Source organism: Sapajus apella, unplaced genomic scaffold, assembly GCF_009761245.1.
Source record: "Sapajus apella isolate SASKATOON/1434 unplaced genomic scaffold, GSC_monkey_1.0 scaffold1, whole genome shotgun sequence".
NCBI lineage: Eukaryota > Metazoa > Chordata > Mammalia > Primates > Cebidae > Sapajus > Sapajus apella.
The window spans coordinates 1,450,861-1,473,995 of record NW_022436941.1 but is presented as its reverse complement, the minus strand read 5'-3'; the positions used below and the strand labels follow the sequence as shown (position 1 = coordinate 1,473,995).

At 45.7% G+C, this 23,135-nt stretch overlaps 1 protein-coding gene and 1 long non-coding RNA gene across 7 annotated transcripts in view; both read right to left on the bottom strand.

Moving 5' to 3' along the window:
- ARHGAP26 (Rho GTPase activating protein 26) overlaps positions 1-23,135 on the bottom strand; it is a 462,881-nt gene that overhangs the window by 354,409 nt on the left and 85,337 nt on the right. For 5 of the 6 annotated variants that reach the window (XM_032291490.1, XM_032293486.1, XM_032292845.1 and 2 more), the window contains exons 2-3: positions 3,073-3,168; positions 1,394-1,455 (exon numbers count right to left, since the gene is read on the bottom strand). In XM_032291490.1, coding sequence (XP_032147381.1) covers positions 1,394-1,455; positions 3,073-3,168 — 158 coding nt within the window. Of the gene's footprint in view, positions 1-1,393; positions 1,456-2,084; positions 2,164-3,072; positions 3,169-23,135 lie in introns of those variants that run through there. The other variant, XM_032294819.1, reaches the window with a different exon arrangement.
- LOC116564399 lies at positions 4,651-5,893 on the bottom strand. The gene is made up of 2 exons (XR_004274981.1): positions 4,916-5,893; positions 4,651-4,885 (listed from the first exon to the last, which is right to left on the bottom strand). It is a non-coding gene; the product is annotated as an uncharacterized LOC116564399 (long non-coding RNA).

Here is a 23,135-nt window from a genome sequence, read left to right as displayed (position 1 = left end):
TGGGAAGAGAAGAAAATGTTGATTAATGCAATCTCTCCTAGACCTTTGGAGCACTGCTGCCTGAAGACAAGCCCTCCTAGGGGCAAATCGGTGTTCAGCCAGCAGGGGACTTCAAGTCAGGCTTCATTCCTCATATCTTAAGGATATGGAGGAAAATGCAAAGGAACTTCCTATAGATGTGGAAGCTCTTATCTGCTAATGCTGAACTATATCAGAATAAATTATAAGCTGGGCTCATGCCTGTAATCCCAGCACTTTGAGAGGCCAAGGTGGGAGGATCATTTCAAGTTTGGAGTTTGAGATCAGCCTGGGTAACACAGTAAGACCTCATCTCTACAAAAATAAAATAAAATAAAATAAAAAATAAATTAGCTAGGTATAGTAGTGCAGACCTATAGTCCTAGCTACTCAGGAGGCTGAAGCGGGAGGATCACTTGAGCCCAGGAGCTTCCAGCTGCAGTGAGCTATGATTCCACCACTGCAATACAGCCGGGGTGACAGAGTGAGACCCTCTCTGTCTCCCAGAACAATAAATTCTAGTACAAAAGATATCTCTTAAGAACCTGGAGATCAGCATTTGACCCTTAAATGTGGACAATGCCTCTATTTGAAGAGCTTTTTATAGTTACCTTCATTACAAAGTACCTGTTTACTTGGTCCCTACTACCTGGCAGACACTGTGTTGGGTGCTTAAAAACAAAAAGTGAAGGCCAGGTGCAGTGGCTCACGCCTTTAATCCCAGCACTTTGGGAGGCTGAGGTGGGCGGATCACGAGGCCAAGACATCGAGACCATCCTGGCCAACATGGTGAAACCCCATCTCTACGAAAAATACGAAAATTAGCTGGGCATGGTGGCGCATGCCTGTAGTCCCAGCTACTGGAGAGGTTAAGGCAGGAGAATCACTTGAACTCGGGAGACAGAGATTGTAGTGAGCCAAGAGAGTGCCACTGCACTCCAGCCTGGTGACAGAGAGAGACTCTGTCTAATAAAATAAAAGAAAAAAGAAGGAAAGAAAGAAAAGTAAAGCGATCCCTGCCCTCAAAGGGCTCTTCTTGATCAGGTTCAATAAAATGGAGTAGAGGCAGAGTGGGGCACCTTCTCTCCAATTCTGCTGGTAGAGAATCTGAGGCCCAAAAAAGTAAAATGTTCATAGGACCTTAAAATGAATCTTCAGAAGGATGTCATTTAACTATATTCTAAAATTATCCACCAGAGTAATCCTTTAATATTCACAAAAGGCTTCAAACTCTACAAAGATGAGGCTTGCTGAAGAACTCAAAACACTCAAGTGGTAGAGTCTGGATTTGAATCTGATTCTTCTGATAACCAATCCCTTGCTCCCTCAATACAAACATACTATCTGGGACCAAGATTAGCCCAGCCCTACTCACCATCCGTATCCGTTCATCTTCAAGATTCCTGAGGACAGTGGCAAACTCCTGCAAGGACCTTGCTGAAAAAGAGAAAGGGGCCATGAGGCGGAAGGAGTGCCAGGGGTCTTGGGGAGCCTTTCCAGCTCTGGCTATTATGTTATGGATTTTAATTCCTTGGCACATACAGATGCCTAAAGCCAATTGCTTCCCAAGGCTCCCTTCATCTTTTTAATCATTAACTATTAAGGATGACCCAGAAATGCAGGTTAATTCCACCTGGCACTCTAGCTAAGGAATGATTTCTTCAAGGAAAAGACCTGCCTGTTCCTGAGAGTACCCAGGACTGGTGAGATGCTGGCAGGCTTCCAGGCCCCCGGCTGGAAAGGGCAGAGTTCCGCTTAGGAGTTGAAGAATTTCCTGTCCGGATTTGACCTCCTCAACCTTTGTCATGGTGTTGCGTCAGAACTCAGCCTTTTCTTTGGCAGAACTAAACAAACAGTGCTGCTGCCATTGGAAGCCACATCTCTGGCTTCTCTTTGGGTTCCTCCTGAGTACTCAAGCCACTCATTAATAGAATGTACCTCGAAGCATGGTGCTTAGACATGACAGTCGTCTTTGCCAGAATTATTAACAAAAGCAATAAGCATTATGTGCAGTGGCCCTGAGGATACTCAAGACCCTTGAGCCATGTTGGGAAAAGCATCCATACATTCAAAAGTTACAGGACGTGTGTTCACCACGCTCAGCTGTCTCCCAATCGCCTGTGCTCAGCCCCTGATCCTGGCATTCTGCATGGCAAAAAGGACTCAATAAGCATTTGATGAATTAATTAATCCAATAAAACTTTCTCAGTTCTTGCTCATTTAATGGAGTCAACCAAGGTGCCCATAGGAGAATAGTGTGCAATGACAAGGCCCTGGCAAAGAAAGGTATCTTAACATTGCAAATCCTCTGTGCTTAGGGTTGCCTACAGACCAAGGCAGGTAATGGTGAAGAGTGAAGCAGCAGAGCGTGGTGATAAACAGTAACCCGCCTCAGCTTCTTTTTAAGGATACAAGAGAGGTGGGGACCTCCCTGCCCACAGCACAGGAGAACCAGACACAGAGCTCCTCTCCCTATCTGAAGGCAGTGGCAGCCACACAGCTCAGCCAACTGCTGCCAGGTCAGAATGGGGGGAGCCAATAGATTAAATTCTCAAACTTTTTGAAGAAGCTAGAAAACTGAAATTTTAGATTATAAATTGAATTTATGTGGTAATTTAATTTTTAAAATGAAAGCCAAAGAAAACAGGGCTGTGTTCTGATCTCAGCCTAGGAGCTATCATTTTGCAACCTCTGATCTAATTTTCCCCTCATCTACCTGTGTTTCACGTATGCTCTACGCTCTTAGTGCTATGGTTGGAGGGGAAGAATGTCACCAGCCAGAAAAACACGAAAGGGAGGAGGAAAGGAGAGTCTCACCGCAAAACTTCAAGCTTTCTCTCCTGCATGCTGAAGGGTGAGGCAATCCCAGAACTCGAGAAGACCAGAGTAGCCCCTAGCCCCAATCCTCACATATCTCTGCCCCTCCACTTCCACTAAGGACTTCTTTCTTTACTAACCTTAAAGACTTCCTATCCCAGGAAAAGGGCTCTGCTGGGATACTGAAGGCGACGATGAACAATTAACATTTTTATCTTCTGCACAGTTACGACTTACCTATACACATCTCATCATCTGTTTCTGCATCTCCTATGCACTGAAATTTAAATTCATTTAAGGAATCCGCAAACTTCCGCTTCGCTGAAGACAAATCTAGCAAGAAAAAGAAAGGAAAAATCAGGAATTACTAAAATTAAACTGGATTTCTGATTTGCTGCCCTTATTGGTCCTTCTAGGAATATCTTAGGAAGATTTGTTCCCGCGTCCATTTCAAAGCACAAAATAATATAAATTCAAAACAGCCAACACTTGGTTATAACATGAAGCATTGATTTGCTCTAGAAGTTAATATTTTTGTTATACTGGCCTTAACAATTCAAGTTTTAGCTCTACTTCTTAAAGGCAACTTGTCATCTCTGTTCGAAGTGTGGAAATCTACTTGCCAAAGGAAGTCAGGGAGAAAGCTTGGATCAGGGCCAGAATTAGTGTCCACAGCCTGCAGGGCTGTTCTGCCACTGACCCTCCACACGGTCAGTGCAGCTGCCCCCACACGTCTGACTCGACAATCATTTCCTCTAGGTCCTACTCACAACACAAACTTTCACTAGGGAGGGAGCCTGGGGAAGGCTGGGAGGGGGGTTGGGAACTGCCCTGCCCGTAGCACTTGGCCTTCCTCTTCTGACTCAAGCATAGGCAAAGCCGAGGTTCTCACAATCCTCTTCACTCTCCTTATGAGCAGAGTGGACCACCAGCCTGAGATTCACCTGAACCATTTTCCTGGCTGGCCACATCCAACACCACAAGGAGAACAAGGCCCCAGCAATGTTCTGCATTGGAGTAAAAACACATTCCACACAGAGCATCCATAAGAAAAATTCTCAAGGGCACTTGTCATAAAAAATCATCGTCGGTCAGGCGTAGTGGCTCACGCCTGTAATCCCAGCACTTTGGGAGGCCAAAGCGGGCAGATTGCCTGAACTCAGGAGTTCGTGACCAGCCTGAGCAACACAGTAAAATCCCGTCTCTACTAAATGCAAAATTTAGCCGGTCGTGGAGGCCTGCACCTGTAGTCCCAGCTCCTCAGGAGGCTGAGGCAGGAGAACTGCTTGAACCTGGAAGGTGGAGGTTGCAGTGAGCTGATATCATGCCACTGCACTCCAGCCTGGGCAACAGAGCGAGACTTCGTCTCAAAAAAAAAAAAAAATCATCATCATAAGCTTTCAATGAAAATAGTAATGAAAGCCAATGATCCTTACTGAGCCTTCAGCTTCTGTTAAGGGTATGAAACGACCAAGGTACCTTTAAGTGGACTGACAGATCTGGCTGCTGAGGACAAATGTATTTAACTTAATTCCATATGCAGTCTTCCTGCAGATTAGGCTAATCATTTAAATTACCCTCATACATGTTTCCCTTATTGAAAGGGAAATGGCATTATGTACAAATGCTCAAGGGAGGAAAACATGAGGCAGAACCGGCAACAAGGCCTAGCTTTAATAAGATATTCGGAGAGGGAGTGTGATTGTGGCTGCACAGATCAACATAACCTACTAGAATAAAAGCATCTGTAACTCCCAGTACTTTGTCTTAGCTCCCGGATTTGACCCTTGAGGTTAGGGATCGTGTTTTCCATCTTTTTCTTTGGTTTGTTTCCTCTCTGAGTACTTGGCAGTGCATCCTGCTCAGTGTATGCTGAATAAATGTGAGGGGCAGTGAAGGGGGGGTACAGCACTGGATACAAATCCAATCCCCAATGCTCATTCCAAGCAATAGCTGCTAATGAAGAGCCAGGCATGGGCTGTGGTGCTGTTTTTAGGACCAGGGCTCAGGCTACTGCATGGAGAGCAGCTGCAGCTCCTGCTCCTGGGACCTCCCTACCACACGCTCCGACGACACGGACCTCCCTACCACACGCTCCGACGACACGGTCCCAAGCCAGCTGCGGCTTGTGCAAAGCACTCTGGTCTACACCAAAAGAAGGCACTTGGGCTGGAGAAGGAGAACACAGGAGCCACCGGTCTCTGGTCTCCCCCTCGTTCAGTCTCTTTCACAAAATGGTCCTTGCCAAAATGTCAAAAGATGTTGGCAGGGACTCAGGCATCTGTCAAAACTGGCCAGCCCAGGCTGAGGCTATCCCTCAGAACACAATCACAAAAGGCAAGCCAAGAAGGAAACAGATGCACCCAAAAGCCAGAACCCTGTGGGGAGGAAGGCAGGAGGAGGCCACAGGTAGACACAAGAAAAAAGGGAGAGAATAATATTTTAGAGTGGAAGACAACGTTCTGTTAGCACCCCCAAAGGTGTGTGCATCAAATGTGGCTATGTTTATACACACTCCTATTTTAGTCAGGATGTTCCCTGATCAGAACTCACAAAGGTCTGCTCTAAGAGTAACACAGGTTTGCTTTTCTACCCACCTGACAATCCTATGCCTCCCCCATAGGCAAGAGAAACTCAAGCTGGACAATCACCTCAACAAAGTGGGAAAAGGTGAAATGCAAGCCAGGCTTGGGAAAGCTCCCAGCACACACCTGGAAAGCTGCACTGCCAAGGGTGGCTGGCAGTGAAGATCAGGGAGTGGCTAGTCATGCACAACGGGGCCTTTGTGGGGCCTCTGCACAGGGGGACCCACTGACCCAGGGCAGGGCCTGTTAGCTTCTGACCAGCAGGTGACCTGATTTCCTTGTCTGCTGGCACAGAACACACTCTGCCACAGCGCAAAGGTGAGAAGCAGTGAGGACCCCAGGAAGTTCAGGGAGAGGCCGACCTCCCAATAGACGATTAGGTAATCACTGCTGGTACAGAGTCAATATTGGGCTTCAGGCAAATGAGGACAGCTGGGTAGAGCGAGAAACTCAATAAGTGGACCTGAAAAGGAACTCACCTCAGGCTTGTTAGAGGAATTTTTCAGTAAAGCTAAAGTGGATGCCTGTCGTTTTGCTTGTTTGGAATCCATTCCCCAGACTTTAGGACAGCATCTGAAGCTTGTTTTGGAGAACCTCCCTTCTCCACTTGCATTCTATGGGGTGCTGGTTACAGGCTGATCAACCCCAACCCACTGCTCCCACCCGATTCCCACAGCTCCTGGGTTCAAGTTCCAGCTCCACCATAGATCAGATATGTAATGAACCCTGGGTTAGTCGTCAAGTCTCAGTTATCTCATCTGACGGAGGCTGTCAGCCCACGGGCTAGGCAGGGAGAATCCAGTGACACACATTGTATAGGCAGTCTGCGCATCATAAAATTCAGTTCTAGGTATAGCTGGGCTGTTCCTTCCTCATATGTGAATCCTCCAGTAAGAGGAACTGGAAAGGTAGTCATGAATAACTGTTTGGAGCTCGGAGAAGCTAAAGGACTGACATAAAAGCACAAGGCCACGAAGGAGAGGACCTGTGAATTTAGTCCTGTGAAATGAGATCCTTGTAGTATGTGGGAATACCATCACGCTTCCCCCATTAAGGTAAACCCTCTGTATTACTTGAGAAAATGAAAACAACATCAAAAGGGGAACTTTCTACCTCAAAGCCATTGCTTCTTGCCTATTTCAACCCAGTAGGATTGGTGGTATGTTACGTAGATATCACCTTGGATATGCAGCTCCCCAAGGGTTTATTTCAAGAACTTTCCCTCTGATGCACACAGGAATCTACCACACACATTCCAGTAAGAGGAGAGGGAAAAGAAAAGAGGCTGGCACTGGTGCTGGGTGCATGCCAAGCTTCGTGGCACCCTCCTCATATAACCCTGCTGTTTCATGTACAGGCAGTGCAAGACACAGCAAGGAGCCAGGCAGAGTCAATAATATTTACTTTGCAGAAACATCTGTTGCTAGAAAAGCAGAATGCTGGCCAGAGCGGAGAGAAGTCGTAACTGTTGGCATCTGGGGAGGCCAAGCATTGCTTTCCAGAGTAGGTAGGGCTGTGCTTCTCTGAGTGAGGGGACCAGATGGGTAAGAAACATGGAAGCAGCTAGAGATCTGGGCCTGGAGTCACTGCTCCCAAAGCCACCTGCTCACTCAGGAACAGAGGAAAGTCCCCTTCTTTTCTTGGAGATGCCAGCAGATATTAATCTGCACCGGATTTAAGAGAATTTAACCCAAATAGGGTCCATCTTTCACTAATAGGTTTACCATAAATTTTAAAAAATTAGAATCTACCTTAATTTTAAACAAGTTGTACCAGTAATATCACAAGTTAAGCCATTTCCTTTTTCTCCTTGGGTAAAACTTAACATACATGTGCATATACAAACATGGACTCAGGTAACCTTACAACTGTATCTTCAGTGCATCTGTTGCCTTTGTGACCTCCAAAGTTATCAAAATTGTGTATTAACTACCCTTGAAATGTTTCACAGCTCAGTCACATCTTTCTCTTTGGACTTAGAAAATGATTACAGTTCAGAAAGACCATCACTGAGGTCAGAACTTGCAACAGGATTGGCCTCATGGCTGCCTAAAGCGCAAGAATACCAAAGTCCTCGGGCCTCATTCATCTCTCCCTTCCCTGGACACCGATTACCCTCTGTGCCTCATCACTTTGTATTTGGAATAATTCTGGAACTATTCATGAATGGCTTCATGTCACAATGCACAAAAAGTGCCTCAGACAGGGCTGGACTCCAGTGTCCCTCAAAACCTGTTGTACTGATGTGAGTCGGCAAGGAAATTCAAGCTGGCTTAGGTGGAACACCTGAGAGTCCCCAGAGAGGACCCACGACAGAGAGCTGAGAGACACACACAAGCCCCAGGGAGACTTCAGGTTTAGTTTACACCCCATCCCCATGTCAAACTCAACACACTCAAAACCAAAGTCTCTCTGCTCAAACACCCTCTGCCACCCTCTCCCCAGAGAGCCCGCTGAGGGCCTCTTCCTGCATCCCCGGTGTGATGAAAGGCACCACCATTCGCCCTCCACAGAAGTCAACGGCATGTGTCATCCTCTCACACAGCAGGCTCCTTCACGTGCCATGTCCATTCCCAAGTCTCTCCATGTTATCTACTAAGCATGCCTCAATTCTGCCCACTCCTTCCCATCACTATCAGCAACCCCTAAAAAAACACCTCCATTTGCCTAGATAACCGCAACTGCCTCCTCTCTGGCCTCCCCACATCCCCTGTTGTCCATCAAGTCAGTTCTCCACCCAATTGTGTCAACACCAGCAGTGAGCCCTGTGACAGCTTCCCAGAGCTCTGGAGGTGAGGACAAAAGTCCCTCCCAAGGCCTGAGAGGCCCTGCAGGATCCAGCCTCCCCACAACCCTCTCTGGGCTCCAGCTGCTCAAGCCTCTGCCAGTTCCTTGGGCATGCCCAGCTCCTACCTGCCACCACATGCTGCCTCTGCCTGCAGCCGTTGGCCCAAAAGTTCTTTCCTCCAGGAAGCCTTCCCTGACTTCTCTAATCAGGCCAAACCCAACCCTATTTCTCACTCTCTGAGTACATCTTTTCTTCAGAACAATTTTATATATGTTCAGGTAATTCTTCAAGTAATGCCTCCCCAACTAGAAAGTTCCATAAGGACGAGGATCATATCCCTTCCTGCTCACCACTCTATCCCCAGAGCCCAACACTCTACTGCTTGACTGAGAGCAGGTGCTGCAGTAAGAACAAAGAGGAAGCCAGGCACTCCACGAGTGCATTAGCCTTCATCAAAGGTGAACCTCCAGACTCAGTGTTTGACAAGTGAAAAAAAGCAGGTAAGTTAGGACAAACTCTCCAATTTATGTAAGTCTGGCTGGAGTCTGATATATACGTGGGAATGTGCTTCACATTAGCATGTGACCACCTCTCTTCATGTTGTCTACTGAGGAAGAGTCTCACAGAGCTGGAGGGAGAGCCACCACCTGCAGGGGCATAAAATAAAACCTCATCTATACCAAGGAAGCTGGAGGAAGGAGCTACACACAACCCAACTGCTGGCCACAACCAACTCTCCGCTCTTAGCCCCAGAACAAGCCCCAGGCTGGAGTTAAAACAGTTTAAGGAAGAGTCCCCAGAGATCACTCTTTTCTCTCTCCCCATATCTGGGAAAACTGAGAACATATCCAACCAGAAAAGAGGCATTTCCCCTAGCCCACCATTCCCTCAAGTTTGTATGTGGCATTTTAAACTTAGTTTGACAGACTTAACTATAAGAAAAGCAAGTGATAGTCCCTTGTAAATACCATTCTACGGCCCAGACTCATGGCATTATACTAGCAAAAACAAACAAAACACACACGCACACACATGCACACGCACACACACCCTGTTCAACTCTTAGAATGAAACAATTCTCCATAGCACTTTTCTCGTTTCCATGACATGTTTTCTCACCTGTGGCCACTAGGTGGCAATCAACTATATCAGAGAACACCTTGACTCAGCAGCTAACTTAACGGCTAAGACTTAGGAGAAATGACAGCCTTAAAGGCAGTGCTGAGAACAGATCCTATCCCACTGAGGAACAAGTACCCACCTAGAAATGTCCAGTGGACACTCAGCAACTGAGGGGCTCTGGCTTCCACGTGGGAAGAAGTAAGAAGTGCTCTAACGCACTGCGAGGGCCTGCGCTCTTATACAGCAAGTCAAGCCTGAGACATGGAGTGGGAGGGGTATAGGGGTGAAGTCACCACCACAGTGTCTCTCACGCTCTTTTACATCTGGCTGAAGCACATTTAGAAAACTTTTCATCTTACCCAGGCAGATGCTGTGCCCACCGACCACATCAGCCATGGTACGTTACAGAACCTGCATCCTGATCATACATCTGCGTGCTTTCCCTGAGGCCATTTCCCTAAAACTGCATTTCCTAAATGAGGCCATCACCAGCACTGATTCTGGAAAATTTGTTTTTCCAGCCAGAGCACTAAGGCCAATGAAGTTTTCAGAGTTGATTTTTAATGAAATCAAGCAGAACAAAGAAGTGCTACCCTTTCCAACATGAGGTTTCTAACTCTATTTAGATGAAATACCCCTTAAAAATCATTAGGGCTACCCAAACTCAGCTTGATCTATATCAAAATAACTATGAATATATTATATACATTAACTTACTGAGTATATAAAACACGTACCTACCAAGCAATTTAAATCCCTCCATCCTCACAACCATTCTGTCGGGTAGACATTATTACCACCATTTTGCAGACGGGGAAATTGATGCTCAGACGGGTTAAATATTGTGCCCAAGATCACACAGGGAATGAGTGGTAATATAAGAAACTTAGTCTCTCTGATTCCAAAACTCTTAACTACTACACTATATTGCCAAATTTACTCACATATTTGAGAATCTGATATCAATGTATTCAAAGAAATGAAAAGATGGTATGTATACATTCCATACCTTAAAAGGAATACAATTTTTAAAAGGGCCTAAACCATGTGTACAAAACTACAAATTAAGGTAGACTGTGCTAGGGCAATCAGAGTAGACAAAAATGGCTACAGAAGTGCAAGTGGGAATTTTCTAGCTAAGGCCATTGGAGGGGGCTTCCAAAAACAATAATAAGGAGTAGCATTTGAGCTGAGCCATAAAGTTCAGTCCTACCTGGATATGTAGAAAAGGGAAGTGGTACAAGGCAGGGAAGCAGGCCTGGGAAGGTGCTAGAAGTGGAAACATGGAGCAAGGAGAGGCAAAAACGGAGAACCTACCCAGAAAATGCAGCAAGTTCAGCTAGATGGACAGGAGGTAAGAGTGGGGGAAGACTGACTAGAATCAAACCATGGAAGGACTTGAATGCCAACCTAAGGAATTTGGACTTACTCCCTTCAAGAAATGGGAACTGGATTATTACACAGAGGAGCAACAAGATCAACTTAAACAATGATTAAGCCTTTTACTAAGGGCTGGCCCAGAACTTTGGAGACACCTACTGTAACTCCTCCAACACGCTTCACTGTGAGAACATGCAACCACAGCCAAGGGGCACTCTCCCTATAGGATAACCAGATGACAGGTGACATCTCTCAACTTAAACATTTGTGCACAGATCACTGGTCAGCCAGGAGATAAGGAAAGAGTTATAAGGGATTAAAAAAAAAAAAAAAAAAACTGCTCCATAATGAAAACTCCAAGTTCAGGGCCCTCTATGAATGATCCGTAGCATCATTAATTATATATAACCTATGCAAATAATGTATACAAATACGTATGTATTTCCAAAGTGCTGTATTGGCTTTTCCTCATAAGAACACTGAGAGTTAAGTGAAAGCACCTGACCTTTTCTAGATGAAGAAATTGAGGGACTGGCTTAATGATGGTGCAAGTCACATACTAGGTGCTTAATAAACATTTGCTGGATCAATGACCACCGTGTCAGGTGAGTTAGTCAGCACTGGATCTCTGACGAGAACTCAAGCCCTAAAGGCGCCAGCCCCAGTTCAGCCCTGGCACAGAGAACTGAGGTTCTGTATTTAGAACAACTGCATTCACATGGTGTCGGAGACATGCTAAGACAGCAGTAGTCACCACAGGAAAAACTCCCTCAAGGAAGACCATGGACATTTGCTTCAGGAAAACAAAGAAACCCATTTTGAGAGAGACTAATCAAGTGAGGGAACAAAAAAGAGAGGGTAATTCCAGGCAGCTCAAGTATAAATATCATACACAGTGGGCAAAGGGAAGGTAATTCAGAGGCCTATGACACGCATTGGCTGTGCAAACATCAGCTTAAAACCCATGGCCTTGGGCAAATTACCCAACCTTTCCAAGCATCTACGTAACTATGAGGATAGTATGTACCTCATAAGCCTGTTGTGGGAATGTAAAATAGAAAAGAAACGTGTTGCGGACGAGCGGAGCACAGGGATGCCCTCGGCCCCTGCCTTGCCCTCCTTCCCACCGCAGAGGTGGAGTGAAGTTTACCAGGGCAGGTCGGAGAAAGGAGAATCTTAATTAGCATAAGAATTAAGCAATTTTTGCCTCATTGAGTCACCAGATCAACTAACCACATTCTAGTGAATTATTGAAAACACACTTGAATTCCTAAGGGTTTTCCTCAGTGCTCAGCAAACCCCTAATGCTTCTACAAATTTACAATTTCCTTTTACCCCTGGCAGATGAAAGGCAAGGCAAAACACCAAGGGGCTAAATAACACCATTTTTTAACTAGATAAACTCAAAGCAGTATGGTTTTTCTTTTTTGAGAGGCAGTCTCACTCTGTTACCTAGGCTGAAGTGCAGTGCCACGATCTAGGCTCACTGCAACCTCCGCCTCCCGGGTTCAAGCGATTCTCCTGCCTCAGCCTCCTGAGTAGCTGGGACTACAGGTGCATGCCACCATGCCCAGCTTTTTTTTTTTTTTTCCCCGTATTTTTAGTAGAGACAGGGTTTCACCATGTTGGCCAGGATGGTCTTGATCTCTTCACCTCGTGATCCACCGCCCCGCGCCCCCGGGCCTCCCAAAGTGCTGAGATGACAGGCGTGAGCCACCATGCCTAGCTGGGTTTCTTTTTGAGAAGTTTATTAAGCTCAAGTAGTACCTTTTAAATGTACCGGGGAGGGCAAGCACAGTGGCTCACACCTGTCATCCCAGCACTTTGGGAGGCCGAGGCGGGTGGATCACCTGAGGTTGGGAGTTGGAGACCAGCCTGACCAACACGGAGAAACCCCGTCTCTACTAAAAATACAAAAATTAGCCAGGCATGGTGGCGCATGCTTGTAATCCCAGCTACTCAGGCTGCTGAGGCAAGAGAATCGCTTGAACTCGAGAGGCGGAGGTTGCGGTGAGCCGAGATCGTGCCATTACACTCTAGCCTAGGCAACAAGAGTGAAATCAAATGCACTGGGGGAAAAAGTGCTGTCATCAAATCCTTTCTGTCAGCTGCCTGGGGAGGCAGCCTAACTCCAGACGAAAGAGATAAAAGAATGAGCGTGTTAAGGCAACATCTAAGATTCAAGAGACTGACAGGTTCACAGGCCTGAAGTGCTGGGCTTCCTCAGAAGGGTCCTTGGCCCGTAAGGTAGGCACGTTTTTTAGAAAGGTGAGGGGGGGTGGTGAATTAAGAGTAAACTACACAAGCCAGACCGACTCACTGGGTTGGGCTAGGGCTGGAAAAACCAGTAGAGGCTGGTGGGTTGGAGGGGAGGGAGTTCCTCCCTCTCAACATCTCAGCAGTTTTGTTTCCACTCAACACCAAGCAGGTGTGCAGATGGGAGGCAGTGGGGCTGAGAAGGTTGATCCTAGCTTGAGCCTCGAGACTTAGATTTTGTTTCTGGAACGCCTTTCCCTCTGCATCAGAGAGAACTACTCAAGCTTTAACGAAATCACCCAGGATCTTGAAAAAATGCCCATGTGATCCAGCAGGCTTGGGAGCCCGAGAGTCTACATTTCTAAGACGCAGGTGAAGCCAGCGATGCTGGTCCAGGCACCACACCCTCCAAGACCAGGGTTTGGACTCCCACTCAAGACCTGAAAGCGAAGATCATAGCTTCTTCATGCTCCTAGCACAGTCCCTGGAACATACAGGGCCTCAATATAGACTGGAGGAATGAATGAATAAATTCCTTGAGAGAACTTAAGCTGTTGCAGACAGAATAGAAAAGAACATTGAAAAAGAACCAGAAATGGACTCTTTGCACAGCCACCAGCTAACATGTGAACCTAGGGAAAGTTATGCGACACACCCGGCCTTAAAGAACTCATTTGAAAACCAAGGCACCAACCCCTTCCTCTAGCTCTAAGATTCCTCCCAAAGTATCTTTTCTGTGCCTTTTGGTTTTTGTAATTGTGAGGTTATATACCGGATATTCCTACAGCAAGGCACACCTCTATGTCATTCTCAAAAAGCAGTTTCCAAAAATCCAATTGAGAGAACACAGACTCTGTTAGTCTTAGCAAATAACCATAGCAACTAATACCCCCCAAATGAAATGATGTCTTCACAATGATGTGCTGGCTCAATTAGATTAAGAGGGTGACGTGTACCATCTGAAAATTTATGGTTGTAAACTTACAGCAAAAGCCAGACCTTCTTGAAAGAGGTTTATAAGTAAAAGAAAGGCCTTGCCAAAAAATGGAATTCGAGACAAAGAGCCCGAGGAATCAAGCAGATGAGGAAATTGGGCAGAACTGTTCTCCCTGTCCAGGTTCACACAGGCAGGGCCCACGCACCCAGATGAACCCAAAACTTGGTTAAACAGTTACAGATCTGAGTACTACCAGTTCTGCCAGGGAGTTATCAAAAGACTGCCATTTTATCCTTATTCTGTGCCTTTCTTTATGCATTTTACAAAAGGAAAATACTGCTACCTCCGAAATGTCTACAGAAATATTTACCAAAATAATTGTAAAGCTTTTAAATGAAAAAGAGGACAATTGCAAAATAATAAGTTAGGGCTGATAATACATTTCCATCCACATTAATTTCTCCATAAGTCATCACAGGATGCAAATCTTTCTGTTCCAAAGTCTTCAGAGTGGAGTTAGAGCTGTGAATGGAAAACTCAATGTCTAGAAGTTCTACAACCTACTGTCTTTCCACACCCTTAGGCCTGCCTCTTCCAGGGTCTGTGCAATCGTATTTGCACTGAACAAATTTGGGCAAGAACCTCACATGAAAAGCAGGAAAAGGGAAGCCAAGGCCTGTCACCTCCCTGTAACCCCTGGACTTTCTCTAGCAAAGAACAAAAAGAAAAAAAGGAACAGCAAACAAGCCAACCCACAACCCAACCCAAAGAATCAGGGTTTCACGGGCATTCAACAGTTGTGAGCTCGGAAAGTCACAGACGGCAGAACCTAGAACCATACACAAGGACCAGAAATGCCTGCACTGTTCCTATGAACAGCTAACGTGAATTTGAGGGTAATCAAGGGGAAAACAAGGCATGCTGAGTAAATCGAGGCCTTCATTCAGACAAATAAACTTAGATTTGTGGTTAACCGAGTCCCAGAGTTCAAAATCCCATCTCCCCCACATACAAGGTACTCAGTTTACCTGCGTGAAAAGGCACTAAAGGGAAACCTGCCTCCTGAGGTTCCTGTGAGAAGAGAGATGATGCACTGAAGTGCTTAGCATAGGGCCTGGCCAGCAGCAAACACTCAATAAACCATAGGTATTAGAATCATTTACATATATATTTAATAAATAACATGCCAGGCTGATTTGCTTCTGCGTCAAGATGAAAGGACAATGAAGCCACCCAGCCCTCACCACTTTGACTTCCTCTCGTCCTCCTTCCCATCGCCAGTCCATGCAGCATAATTAGGATCAAAATTGAGTCCACCTAATCCCCGGGCACAGCTCAGATACTCCTTGCCACTAATACCACGGGAAGCAAGGTGGCGACTCCTAAGCATCAGAATAAATTCAATTAAAAAACAAAAATCCACTCATCTCCCCCTGGATTAAATGAATCTTTCTGGAAGAAAAAAAAAAAGTACATTCTGAACAAAGCCACACCTAACAACATTCCCAGAAACTGGTTCCACTTTCTTTTATCCCTCTTTAATTAGTCACTTCCCCACTACACCTCAGGGGAAGCTGTGCTCCAAGGACCAAGAATGGAAGTCCGAGTGGGCAAACTTACCCTCCTCACAGGTGCCCAAGAAGTCCCCAGGCTCCCCACCTCTCCCTCCTACACAGTCTCTCCTCTCCAGCCTGGATTCCAGTCCAGGCAAGAATTCATGCTCCAGCAAGAAGTACCCCGTGCCACTGCAGACCACCACAGAATGTGAGAAGCCAAAGATTAGTGTTTCTCCAAACATGTCTGAACACCACTTGCAACAGACTCTTCCAGGGAGCCCACCCCAGCCACCTGAATCAAAATCTCAAGGGCTAAGGCCCAGGAGCCTGGGCTTCCCAGGCAGTTCTTATGCATGCTGACGTTTGGGAGCTGATCTCACCTAACCCTTCAGAACATCTAGTACTAAGTACCAATAATGGAACCCCTCCAGATGACAAAGGTGGAGCTCCACAGAGCAAGCTGGATCTTCCAATTCCTGACAGCAGGTTTACAAATGTTCCCAAAGAAGGCAAATAATGCTTGTGGTAGAAATCTAGGTGACAGCAAGGGTGAGAGGAGGAAACACCATAATTCAATTTAAAAATCACAAATTCCGAAGCTTGAGTGTTTTTCAAAAAATGTTCTCCATCATGTCTCCTTATTCTGAAGCCTACACAACCGACTGGGAACACATCCCTCCTGGCACCTGGAGCTGATGAATGGCCCTGGTGCTGACTGCCCAGAAACCAATCCAGAAACCAGGCTTCCCACAGAAGGGGCAGCTGCCTTCAGCGCCTGGAGAGCCAAGCACTCTTGGACGACAGGCCTAGTCTGGGGCTGCCAATACAGGCTCTGCCCAGCTAATCTTCTCCGAGCCTGCAAATATTAAACCTGAAATACAGACTCAAGTGAATCCAGAAAACAGGCTCACGGGGCAGCTGAAAATGGAGAATGCCTGAGGTCTAGGCAGGCCAGCTTCACAGGGGTGCAACTGGTACAGATGCACAGGGCCCCATGCTCAGAAGGGCCTGCTTGGCCTAATGCTCTGCTGTAGCTATCTTGAAATATTTAATAATTGTATCTTTGAACTTGTATTTTACAAGTGAGATCCAGTGGGACAGCGGGGCATGTGTGTACGTGGAGGGGATAGGTACAACCTGGACATCATGCAGGCCTGCTGGGGCTCCTTGGGGCTCCGTGTACACAGAATTCTAGTGGACCCGCCACGTGTGGGAGCTCAGTGAGACTCAAAGCAAGTGCAAGGTAAGCGTCTTATATCTACAGCTGAGTAAAGGCAAATGCTGACAGCCCTGAGGGGTCACACCTAGCATTTCAACCAGAAATTGTTGGATGCAAGAAGACAATGGCATCCAAGGAAACATGACTGGCCCAGGAGCCCTGTCATAGCCTTCTTCTTCCTGTTATTTCCCTGGATAAGCCAACCGCTGACACTGACCATGGTAACCTAGGACAGGGACAGACCAGACAACCCATAGTTCCTTTCCTTTCCTTTCCGTCCCTCCTCATACATCGTAAGCTGAAAGTGGAGCATGCTGGGAAAATGTGCAGGCATCAAGAAGAGAAGTGAAAACAGTGATTTTATGCAACATTTCCACTGTTCTTGGAAGAATGAAATAAATGCATATGAGCTATGAAATATGGATTGTATGATTCCAGTGATTCTGCATATAAGTCAGATGATCTTATTAAAAATTGGCATTGTACAATATAAAGATGAACAGAATAATTCATATTAATAATTTAAATTTTTAATTCTTCTTTTTTAGAAGAACATGGGCAGATTAAAACCACCACCACATGTCAAGAAAGAAACCCGGAAAGAAAGAAAGCAGCTTTCTCTTTTAATGCTTTTAACAGTACGTATGTCTGCTTTTTGAACAAGGAGGCCCACAGATTATGTAGCCAGTCCTGAGCATGGGACTACCCTGGGATTGCTTTTCAACCTCAATTAACTCTCCTCTCCTCCAAATGGTACCTGAGAAAGACTTGAGTCCAGGCCACCATCATTGCTGGCCTAGACTCCTGACTAGCCTCCTCACTTCCCTCCTGATGCTTTCCAGTCCATCTGTCACTCAGCCGCCCCGAACAACCTACTCAAAAGGCAGACCTGATCTTGTCCACTGTCCCTTCCATGCCCTCCCTGATTATAACTTTTCCCATTCCCTTCAAGATAAATCCAACCAGGGCCTACAAAACCTGCCTCATCTGCACATCCCACTGGCATTGCCCTCACTCCATACCCAGCCCCAACAGCCAACTTGCAGATCCTCAAAGGTGCCATGATCCATCCGGCCACAAAGCCTGGAGTTTGTCCTGTGCCCTCTTCCTGAAGCATTCCCCTGTGTCCCCACCTAGTTACTGCCCCTTAGCCCATTAGATTCTGTTTGAAGGGTCACTTCCTCTGGGAAGGAGCATCCGTGCATTTCCTATCTACCCCAGGGATACACTCTCATAGCTCCCCAGAATTCCCTTTCCCATCCTTTCAATTGGTAATTTCCTTTGATTTCGGTGACTGTTTAATGTGTACAACTGCAGTGACATTATAAACCCCAGGCAGGCAGTAGCCATGACTGTTCTGTTCATAAAAGGATAGTTATCACAATTCTAGCATGCCAGAAGCCCCCAATAATGTTTCTAAATAAATAAACAAGCAAGCAAATAAGAATGTAACCTTTTTCAAGAGTTCGGTCAGAAGAATGATAAACCCTGCAATCCCCTTTCTATATAAACGGAAAGGTAAGTCACAGAAATGTAGACAAAGCAGCCATCCCATTACTCACTCCTTCATGACACACAAAACAATCAGAACACAATTTCCTAAGCTTAGTCTTGAAGCCACAAAACACACATTCCCATTTCCCATTCACTTTCTTCCTTAGCCAACAAGATGCCTATATATAGTTTTCAAGGTACCGCTGATATTATTTCAAAATCGCTTTGCCTCTAGGCAAGTGATACAAGAAGAATTTGCATGTGTGTATCTAAATAGCATATCTAGGCCAGAATTTTAAATATATAAACCAGTGACAAACTGTGCCAATTAACATCAGGTCAAGACAAAAATCATCCTTTCTGATACATCACGTATCAGTTGAGGAAAAGCATGCCTGCAACACCCCTCCCCACTACCTCTCTTTGGGGACATGTTTCTTGATTTGGCTTTTGAATTTCACCTGAATCTGACTGCCCCAGACTGATGGGATCAGATATTCTGGAAAATACATCTGGAAATACACCTTTTTAAAGTAAGCTCTCCAGATGATTCTTATAACCACTGTTACAGAAAGATGCTGCAGGTAATGTTTAAATACCAGAGAAATGGAAGAAGCTAATAGCACTAAACCTGAGAAAGCAGAGAAACAAGAAAAAAAAAAAAGGGAAAGCGATGTCTTGAAGACCCGGAAAGTCCCTGGCAACGCACCTCCAAGAAGGCAGCAGGAAACTGTTCCCAGAGGAGAGAAGAACCGTGGAAAAACCCTAAGCCATTGTTTACTAGGGTCATTAATTATTTTAGCTATTTATTCATGGACACTTCCTCCTATCTCAAGGTGCTCCTAGGACAGGCAGAAAGAAACCCTGACATGTTTCCCTTGCTGCAGGAGGGATGAGGTGACCCTGAGCCAGGGATATGCATGAGCAGGGCCATCTCTCTCAGTCACACAGCTTCTCTTGGGCACCTGAGAAGAATCCTGTACCAAGGGGCCCTCACCAGAGACAGGAATCCCGGCAGCTGCTGGCCCACCATCCACCCAGCAGCCTCCCTGCCCCCATCAACCTAGGAACTTTAAAAATGAAAAGATTTGGAGGAAGCCTCCTAGTACAGGTCTGCCCACTTCAGTCTCCCCTCCTGTGGTGGATGGTATCCTCAGAATTTATGTCTACTTGGGAGCTCAGAATATGACCTTATTTGGAAATAGGGTCTTTGTAGATGTAACTAGTTAAAATGAGGTCATATAGGATTAGGATGGGCCCTAAATCCAATAACTGGTGTCCTCGTGAGAAGAGGTGAGGACACACACACCCCCCCAGGGAGGAAGGCCCATGAAGACGGTTGGAGAAACTGAAGTGACGCAGCTACACGCCAAGGAACACCAAGGACTGCCAGGAACCACAAGGAAAGTCAGGAAAAGGCCAGAAGTGATTCTTCCCTAGAGCCTTCCAAGAGAATATGGCACTGTTGACAACCTGATTTCAGATTTCTGGCCTCCAGAACTCTGAGAAAACACATTTCTGTTTTTGTTTGTTTGTTTTTGAGACAGAGTCTCGTTCTGTCGTCTAGGCTGGAGTGCAATGGCGAGATCTCACTCACTGCAACCTCCACCTCGCGGGTTCAAGTGATTCTCCTGCCTCAGCCTCCCGAGTAGCTGGGATTATAGGCATGTGCCTCCACACCTGGTTAATTTTTGTATTTTTAGTAGCGTCGGGGTTTCACCATGTTGGCCTGGCTGGTCTTGAACTCCTGTCCTTGTGATCGGTCCACCTCAGCCTCCCAAAGTGCTGGGATTACAGGAGTGAGCTACCGCGCCCACCCACATTTCTGTTGTTTTATGCCACCCAGTTCATGGTACAGTTGTCCCTCAGGATCCATGGGGGATTAGTTCCAGGACTCCCCACAGATACCAAAATCTATGGATGCTCAAGTCTCTGATTTAAATGGCATAGTATTTGCATATAACCTACACACATCCTTCTGCATACTTTAAATCATCTCTAGATTACTTATAATACTTAATACAATGTAAATGCTATGTAAATAGTTGTTATACTGTATTGCTTAGAGAGTAGAAAAAAGTCTGTACTTGTTCAGCACTAATGCAATAAATATTCTCTATCTGCAGTTGATCGAACTCATGGATGCAGAACTCACAGATAACGAGGCCTGGCTGTACTTTGTTATGTCAGCCCAAAGAGGCTAATAATAAACCTCCTTCCTTAGGGAGCCAGGGCCTTAAAGTCATGTTGTTACTAAAACCTGGGGGTTCTGCCACAACAAAAAAAGGAACCCTTGTTCTTCTGACACTGTAGGTGGTCTGCCAAGCCTCACTTCAGAGTCGCCCTCCCACTGGGCAAACGGCAATCTTCCAAATAGGTGTCCTCAGATCAGCGCCCTTATCCAACCTCCTTGGCCTGAAAGGCCTCTCCCACCCTGACCAACACAACCTGGCTCCCTCCAGGAACCCCTTTCAAGGTGTGGCTTCACACACATGGCCCAGGCTGGCCTCCACTGTGTGTCCACAGCTCCTGGGTTCCTCCCAACACTTTTCACACTTGCTCAGTGTGGGCAGCTCCAAGAAGACAGAGACCAGGTCAGTCCTGTACACCACCCACAGCCCAGTGCTCACTGCAGCTCTGTCCACAGGACCAAACAGACAGTGAATGCAACGACATGCAGAGACGTCCCTCACTCTTCATTACTTGGTTCAGAAATGGGGCCTGTCTGCTGTGTGACTTCTCATAGCCATGATTATACACCTCTTAAAGGAGTATACTATACCATAAAGACCACTCATTTGCTGTTATTCATTCAAAAAACTATGTATTGTGCACCTGTATTCCTGGTATAAGTCACAGGAGAGACAACATTAAGTAAAAAAGTAGACACAGCCTGTGCCTTCAGGGCATTACAAGTGAGGGTAGAGGGGAGTATAAGTCAGTCATTAGTAGCCTCACATCCAAACTAAAAACAACAATAAAACAATCTTGCTCATGAGTCTGTCTGCCCTGCTAAATTATTTCCTACTCAGGGTTCCCAGGGCCGAGAACAGCGCCTGACACATAATGGGCCATCAATAATGCTGGATGGACAGAGGACGAAGACACTGAGGATGGATGGAAGGAAGGAATAGTGTGTGGTACATAACAGGCAGCCAGCAGGATAGATGAATGCACAGATGGATGGACACTCAGAGGGATGCATGGATAAAGGCATAGACCATAACAGGCAGTCAATAACGATGGGCAGATGGAGAGATGGATGGGTATCTAGGGAACAAAGCACCTGGGAGGAAAAGTGCACAAAGCACAACTCGGAAGTGCAAAAGATACCAGAGCCTCCTTAAGTGGCACCCCTGAAACCTCCACTTCATCTCATCTCAGACCAACCAGCAGCCTCCCTCTTAGTATCTAAGAGAAATAATAACTCTAAATGCATCTGGTATTCCACCTCCTCTGTAAACATTTAGTAGGAAAATAGCTTCACGAACACAAATATGCTGTCTCTTCCCACCCTTGCCCTTTCTTTCTGTAACAGGGGTTTTAAAAGGCTATTTTGCCAGTCCTTCTCCACCAAGAGCATTTATGTTCGAAAATGGTGACTTCATGCTTGCCAAAATGCGTACCACACACCACTGCCAAGTTGTATCATTTTTAATTATTATTTTTGTGATTCTTCGTTTATCTAATGCCTTAAGAGACTTTTCTCTAACTGGTCTGCCCAGAGCTGAGTCTAAACATTTCACATATGAGGGGGAAGCAGGGGGAGGATACCACAACCTGAAGAGGAAAAAAGGGGACTGGATGGGGGGGGTCCTTTGAACAGCACATTGAGTTAAAGCCTCCTTCCATGGCAGCCTAGAGTAGAGAAACAGTTTGCAATAAAACAAAAATACAGAGCCCCAACATTAACACTTAACCTCCTACAAAGCAGCTGGGTCTCAGAATGACAGAAGTCTCACGATGCCCCGACATGCCTCATCTTTGGGCCCGGCTTAAGGCATGTTAGATTCCCTGCATTTCCAGGGTCTACTTTGTCTCCTATCAGTAATGAAGTTAAAGTAATTCTAATCCTAGGAGACCCTTCTTCCCTTTCATTTCCCTTTGCTGAAGGTAAGAATAACTTTTCAACTCCAAAAACAACTCAACTTTCCTTTGCTTCCAACTCAGGCCCAACAGTGTCATCTATTTATTCTGGCAGTAGGCTCACCCATTCATCCTTTAACTCTTCATTGAGCACCTCCTATTTCAGGGACTGTGGGAGGCATGAATAAGACACTGAACAAAACTGCCATAGTCCTTCCGTTCCCCAAACCTACACTCTAGTGGAGAGAGATACTTGAAAAATATACACTATAAACACTGAAAATTTCAGTGGCAAGAATGTAAAACTGCAGGTGCAACCTAGAAAGGAATATGGTGGAGAGGAACAAAGCAGATTCCCATTACCTTCCTTATGAGGCAGGGAGCCACATTCAAGGGCAACGTGGAAGCAGTTTATCAGCTACAGAGAAACAAAACACTTTAGAGACAGGCATTAAGAATTCTTCCAACATTGTGGTGGTGGCTTCATGGATGTATACAGATAAAGTTTATCAAATTGTGCAATTAAACACATGCAGTTTTTTGTGTGACAAGCTTTAAAAAAAAATGTCCCCAATATTTTGCTTCTCATTTATGATCTCTCATGATCTCCAGGATGATGAAGGCTCTTGTAGTCATAAACTAAGAAAAATGACTTAGCTACACGAAACACACCATCCTGTCACATTGTTGTTGTTCTTGGTCTGCTCACAGCTTCTTTTGTTCCTTCAACAAGTAATTATTAAACATTTACTAAGGGCTAGTCCTGTCCATTAGTGTTTCCCATTACACTACAAACAAAAACATGTATAACCAAACTCTCCTGAAGCTTGTAGCCTCTTGCAAATGTGTTTCAGAGTAGAAAAGGTAAGTGCTGACT